Source organism: Hippocampus zosterae, chromosome 12, assembly GCF_025434085.1.
Source record: "Hippocampus zosterae strain Florida chromosome 12, ASM2543408v3, whole genome shotgun sequence".
In the NCBI taxonomy this organism is placed as follows: Eukaryota; Metazoa; Chordata; class Actinopteri; order Syngnathiformes; family Syngnathidae; genus Hippocampus; species Hippocampus zosterae.
The window spans coordinates 8,228,488-8,235,466 of NC_067462.1; the positions used below are offsets into that span (position 1 = coordinate 8,228,488).

At 43.2% G+C, this 6,979-nt stretch overlaps 1 protein-coding gene across 1 annotated transcript; it reads left to right on the forward strand.

Annotated features, from left to right (window-relative positions):
* The first annotated feature begins 680 nt into the window (after positions 1–680).
* Positions 681–6,979, forward strand: LOC127611227 (NXPE family member 3-like). Its single transcript, XM_052081586.1, has 6 exons — positions 681–942; positions 1,797–1,940; positions 3,082–3,860; positions 4,619–4,689; positions 4,771–4,977; positions 6,203–6,979. The coding sequence occupies exons 2-6, from the start codon at positions 1,851–1,853 to the stop codon at positions 6,763–6,765; spliced, it is 1,710 nt and encodes a 569-aa protein (XP_051937546.1). The 5' UTR covers positions 681–942; positions 1,797–1,850; the 3' UTR covers positions 6,766–6,979.

Consider the following 6,979-nt stretch of genomic DNA (forward strand, 5'->3'; position numbering starts at 1 on the left):
TTGCTTTCTCTTGTGCTTTTTAAAAATACATCCATGATTTTTACTGTTAGGTTTCTTCAATTTATTGAATTCAGTTCAGGTAAATTACTGACTGATGCTTTATCCCCCTCTAGCGGCAAAAATCAATATTGTAACTAAGCATCATTTGATCAACAACCGTCGTACTGATTTTGTTTTTTTTTTTTTGTTTGTTTGTTTGTTTATTGAACATAAAACATATACAGTAATAATTTGACAGAAAATTGATAACTGATTGAATTTGTAACGCTACCACGCGGCACAAACCCGTTTTTTTTCTTTTACGCAGCGGCCCAAAACCATGAAGACGTTTAATAACCAGTAAAATATACTTCAAATCGACCCCGAAACACACAAACGGGAAGCCACTTCGGTGATTTTAAGATCAGTGTCATGTGCTCCCGCCTTCTGATCACGCGCTGCAGTTCTGAAGCAAGAAAGCAGAACAATTTTTTTCTGGGCCAAATATAGAGAGAAAGATCCCATTGTTCTGCGACTACACTATTCCTTTTGTATCCATTCAAAATATGAACCCTCCATGAAAATACATTTTAGATTTGAAAAACAGAGTATGGTAAGGTACAAGTTTCCAATAATCAATAAAGCTTTCTTTTGTTGTTAAAAAAAATGGTTGGTGCGGAAGTTGTGAAGAGAACAAGCAGCCAATCACAGTCGACGATAAGCAAACGAATATGTCATTTAACCGAGTCAGGGGAGATGCATCATACTAACATTTACCCAAATTGTGGACACGCTCGTTGTGCTTTGGGATTAGTATGAATTGGAATTGGGATTAGTATGAATTGGAATTTGGATTTGGAAATGCATTTGTAAGATTTGCCAATAACCAGGAAGCTCGTATTTTGCAGCGGAGCGATCCGTGGGCTCCTCCATCCGCTGGTAACGGACAGACCTCAACCCTGGGTAATTTATCATGTTCTATCAGTACTGTTTTTTTGTATGTGTGCACTTATCACTATCATTACTATCATGATTATTTTTGATAACATTTTCCATAATAAGGTCTTCTTTACCTCTTGTCGGTGCCGTCAGTAAGACGCATACATTTATTGACTGCGGAGTTGTTTCGCCAATGAGAAATTTAAGGTAAAATTTTGTTTTTGAAAAGTGGTTAGGACTGCACGACTGTCCGTGTTTTATGTTATGTGTTGTGTTTATTATTTTACTTTAACTGTTTTGTTAAGCGCTTTGTTACAGCTGCCGCTGTTGTGAAAGCGCTATATAAATCAGGATGTATTGTGTATAAAGTATATATATGTACTGATTGTGGTTGCCAGTTAATCGCAGGGCACACATTGATAAACAACCGGTCACACTCACAATCACACCCAGGGACAATTTAGAGTCTTCCATGAACCAACCATGCATGTTTTGGGAATTTGGAAGGACATCGGAGTACCCGGAGAAAACCCGCAGGTTTAGGGAGAACATGCAAATCGAACCCCAGACCTCTGCACTGTGAGGCGGATGTGCTCACCAATCAACTACTCTATGTAGTTCACTTGTGTATTTAATATGGAGTTTGGGAATTTCCCTAGTGTAGCAGCTAAATTCTTATTTTTCAGGTTGGTGCTGCCTCATTTACTCAGCCAGTACCATATTGTTTCATTCATATTGTGCCATATGTAGTATGTTCCTTAGTCACCAGGTTACTTCTTGTTGACTGGAGAATTATAGATGGATATGTGGAGCCAATTAGTTTCAGAGGTACAATATTAGATTTTCGTTTTGTTTTCTCTCCCATGTGTGTGTTCAAGGTGGTGTGATGACATCATTTCCAAAGACAGTGGATTAACTCAACCAAAGCAGTCATGCAGTCCGGAAATGTTTTGAAATATGGCCTCATCATTATCACCCTGTTTGGTCTCATCTTCTTGCTGCAAAACATCACCAACGGAGAGGTGAGAGAAGTTAAAATCTTTTCTTGCATGCTATACTGTCACCTGAATAATATACCCGTTCTCCAACAAATACATATATTTAAAACTGCAAGCAACATTGAAAGGCACCGATGACCAATCAGAAGTGCTGTCATAACAATTGCTATCTGCAGTGTTGGACAAATGCATTGGAATGGAGAACCAGCCGATCTGAGTTTAATTTCGCAGTTTCCCTGGCATTAGTAATGACCAAAACCATTTTTAAAATTATCTCTCGTGGTTAGTAAGCTAGTATGTAAACAGTCTTTAAATCAAATGATATTTTAAATGCTCAAATATAATCATCCTTCTCATCCATGAAGATGAATCTATTTAAGAGCAATTATCAAGGTCTCATTATTTCTCCGCTGATATGTCAAATTATTGAGCTCACTGAAATTGAAACAGTGCATATTTAAGAACTTCATGGTAGTGGATGTTGTCTCTACGACAGGTGGTCATAGAGATTTTTCTTTTTAAAAAGCAGTGACGTTGAGATTAGAAATGTCAGCCGATGATGCTGAAGAAAGCCAGGTCTTAAAAAAAGTCTTAGCAAGAGGAATAACGCAAGCTGAATGAATGCAATTTTAATGAATGATTTCAAACGTTTCATCGGTCGGCCAAAGCAAAAACATCCAGGGAGAACATCATTAACTCCGAGGTTAAAATGTATTATACAGTTGCATCGCTAAGATTGCAACAAATACTGTGATTTTAGAAATAATGCATTACTGCCAAAAAAAGTATTGCTCAGCATTGTTATTTATTCTCCTGTTTATTAAAAAAATTGTTTGTTAAAAAAAAAAAATTAAGTTCACTGAATGACTTGAGATTCTTTGTGTTCTCCTTCATCTACTGTTTAGACGTGCGTAGCTAAACTACCCCAATGAAAGCATGATTTGCAGTCCTCTCCAATAACTGTTAGAACTAACCTTGAAACACGAGATACTGTTTTAAAAAAAAATGCAAAAAAATCAAATGAAAACCCACCATGAATCCAATGTATCCCCAATTTCCCACGACACACCCGATGAGCTCTCACTGAACGCTTGTGTGTCCCGGCACACTGGTTGCAAAATCCCGACCGTGATTCACACTGTTGTTCAAAATGTCATCTCTTCAGAACTGGAAGTATCACACAATGTCGGCGCTGTACAAGTTCCAGAGCCGGATCCAGTCAATCAGCTGGAGAAGGTTGCCAACTTTTCACCACAATCACAGCTTCTGTTCACATCTGGGCCAGCCACCATCATCCATAGAAGAGTTGGAGGAGCAGGACCTGTTGGACCTCATTGCCTGGCCCCAATTGCCCTCCGGTTCCGCACTACCCACCCTTTGTCAGACAAGTGACCCGGCCCACAGCCTGTTTACAATCGTCCCCTCCCAAAACAATGAGCGTTGGTACGTGGGTGACCAGCTGGAGGTGCTCGTCCACCTGCACGACTTCAAGGGCCGACCCAAACGCTACGGCGGCGATTTTCTTTTGGCTCGGTTGCACTCCCCAAAATATAGGGCGGGTGTTGCCGGCCAGGTGGTGGACCACGAGAACGGACTTTATTCCGCTCGGTTCCCGCTGCTGTGGGAGGGCTCGGTTCAAGTCGAGATCATGATGGTGCACTCGAGCGAGGCCGTCGCCGTGTTGCAGAGGCTGAGGGAGAAACGGCCCGATCGGGTTTTCTTCGTCAGCCTCTTTCGCCTCGGCTTTCTTTCCGAGACCACGGTGTGCAACATGTGCCTGCCGCAGGACCAGGGGCAGCTTTGCAACTACACGGACCCTTACTCCGGTGAGCCGTGGTATTGTTACAAGCCCAAAATGCTCAGCTGCGATGTCAGAATCAACCATGCCAAGGGAGGCTACCTCAAAAACATCATCACCAACAAGGAAGCTTTGCTCTTCCAGAGGTTTGTACTATAAACTCAAATCGATTGATTGACAAGAGCTGCTCAAAAAGTATTTCAAAGGAAACAAGCTGTTGAGACCCAAATCACCTTTAGGGATTTTGAAAATTCAACCCTTCAATTGTTTTTATCCCAATCTGATGTTCTGCTTGGAAAATGAACAAGCTTTGGACCCCAATTCATGGTTTGGGTACTTCCCCGCAGGCGGAGAAGGAAACAAGTGATCATTTTCACTCTCAAAATGGTGGCTAAACTGAGTTTGATGTCAGTGCAACTTCATTGAGAAGTTCTTGATATGATAAAAAAAACAATTAGAATTGTCCTTTTCAAATCCGCAGCTTCACTGGGCTGAGTGCATGCGTGTTACTGTGGTGAAACGCGCTTACATCACAGATGCGCGAAAAGCTGAAGGGCGATGTACGTAAATGGTCAGTATGGTGTGGTGCTGTGTCGGGGCACCAATCGATTAAAAAATGTTGTCACAGCCCATAAAGCCCCATTTGGGGTACTTTCTAGTGTCATAAAAGGACAGGATTGAGATTATTAACTCATTCAGTACCAGCCAATTCTGGACCAAGTCTGAAAAGACGTTTGAAAACGTCTTTGGGAGTGAATGAGTTAAGGATGTGGTTGGTCCCGTTGTAAATGATCACCCATAAAATTGTCTGAGCAGAAGTCTTGATACACATAGTGTCTCATTGTTCCTATTCCTGTTGCAACTTTTGAAATCAACTCTATTTTATTTTATTTTTTTACATCAGCGAGGTGAACGTCAAAGTTCCCATCCACGCTTCCACAACGGACACCATCACCGTGCTGCCTTCCAGAAAAGGTACTGCGGAGCTTTAGACTAATAATTCACTTTTTCGGGAATGGCTATTTAGTCACGTCATTGTATCTGCCGTCACCGAAGAAAGTGCTAGTCAAAAATCGGATCCCGTGAAGCTGGCAACATCCGGTTACTACTACCAGGACTCGTGGATGCCATTGGTTGGTGTCACCATGCGCCAGTTTGATGAAGCGTCTGCCATCACTCAGTGTTTGACCAAAAAGGTGGTCTACATGTACGGCGACTCCACCGTCCGCCAGTGGTTCGAATACCTCCTCAGTGTGCTTCCAGGTGAGCGCTGCCATCTCATAGCGTTGTGGCCGTTTGGTTCAGATGGTGGACAGAGAAAGAAAAATGATTCAAACTCTACTGGATAGATACTTGTGTCACATTTGAGAATTATGTATTTTGTATTTAATTACCTAAGTGAGGGCGGTCCAGTGGTTAGCGCGTCGACCTCACAGTGCAGAGGTACCAGGTGCAATTGCAGCTCCGGCCTCCTTGTGTAGCGTTCGCATGTGCTCCCTGGGCCTGTGTGGGTTTTCTTCGGGTACTCTAGTTTCCTCCTACATTCCCAAAACATGCATGGTAGGCTCATTGAACGCTCTAAATCAGGGGTGTCAAACTCATTTTTGTCGCAGGCCACATTGTAGTTACAAATTCCCTTGAAGGGCCGTTATGACTGTGAAATTTGTGAAGCCATATCAATGTTTAACCAAATCCATATATTACATACAGCGAACAACAAATAGATGGCACCATCAAGAATAATATATTGTTCAAACATTGTAATTATTACATTATACCGTATGTTAGCAGAGTCGCTGCACAGCACGTGCATATTGGCATCCTTCTACCTAACATCCAATGACAAGTTGAGCGAGGTGTTTCCATCAGCCATGTATCGGCGTGTTTTATTGAACAGGTGGAGAAAAGAGGAGAAAAAGGCGTGTCCCTTTTTATAGGGCCGACCACATCACTCAATCTGAAACAAAAGTAGAGCTATATTGCCCTCTACTGGCTCAGTCGTAAAAGGCAATCATACAATCCCAACACAGTATATGATAATTTGACATTTTGATTCAGACTTCAGCAAGCATCATGGAAGTTGACGTGCTCGAATTGCTTTCACGGACCACATAAAATGATGTGGTGGGCCAGATCTGGCCCCCGGGCCTTGACTTTGACACCTGTGCTCTAAATTGTCCCTAGGTGTGAGTGTGAGTGTGGATGATCGTTCGTCTCTGTGTGCCCTGCGATTGGCAACCCGTTCAGGGTGTCCCCCGCCAACTGCCCGAAGACGGCTGGAATACGCACCAGCGCCCCACGCAAACGAAGTGAATTTCTCCTTAATGTTCCGGAAGCTTAATGTTACACGCCGTTGGATTTTTTTTCCAGTAATTTCTTTTTTTCTGACAATACTGCAGTCATTCCGTACCCTGTGTGCCACGACAATGTGTTCATGCGAAAGCTACATAACTACCCACTTGCTACTGACCACTTGTTTCCTCTGCAGAGATGAAGGAATTCAACCTTCAAAGTCCCAAAAAGGTGGGGCCCTTAATGGCGGTGGACAGCACCCACAACATTCTGCTAAGGTACCGCTGCCACGGCCCACCCATCCGCTTCTCCACCGTCATGACCAGCGAGTTGCGCTACATCGCCAACGAGCTGGACGGCCTCTCCGGCGGTCCCAACACGGTGGTGGCGCTCAGCATCTGGTCTCACTTCAGCACCTTCCCCGTGGAGGTGTACATACGTCGCCTTCGGCATATCCGCAAGGCGGTGGTGCGACTCCTGGACCGGGCGCCAGGCACGATGGTGGTGATCCGCACGGCCAACCCTCAGGCCCTGCAACGCGACGTCAGCTTATACAACAGCGACTGGTTTTCGCTGCAGCTCGACATCATACTGCGCGCCATGTTCAAGGGTCTTGACGTTATGTTGGTGGACGCCTGGCAGATGTGCGTGGCGCACCATGAACCTCACCACCTACACCCTCCTCGGGCAATTGTCAAGAACATGGTAGACATGATGCTGTCCTACGTTTGTCGTGATGGGCCCAGGAACATTGTTTGATTTTCAAAACCAGGTTGAAAATGTGAAAGGGACCTCACCGGAAAAAAGATGAAGGAGAGTTATTAATGTATACATCTATTTATTTATCTATATTTTTTCCAAAAGGTTTTTCTCTGATTTTTAACTTCCTAAAACATTTTTGCCTTTTTAAACATATTATTTGAATAGTAGGATTTACATTGTACATTAAAGTTGCAATTTAATGAGAAAAAAT

Excerpts from the sequence above, each read along its gene's own strand:
- LOC127611227 (XM_052081586.1), top strand. The coding sequence starts at position 1,851 with ATGCAGTCCGGAAATGTTTTGAAATATGGCCTCATCATTATCACCCTG. Across the intron at positions 1,941-3,081 it reads AAAACATCACCAACGGAGAG|AACTGGAAGTATCACACAAT; the intron begins GTGAGAGAAGTT and ends TCATCTCTTCAG. Across the intron at positions 4,978-6,202 it reads CCTCCTCAGTGTGCTTCCAG|AGATGAAGGAATTCAACCTT; the intron begins GTGAGCGCTGCC and ends TTTCCTCTGCAG.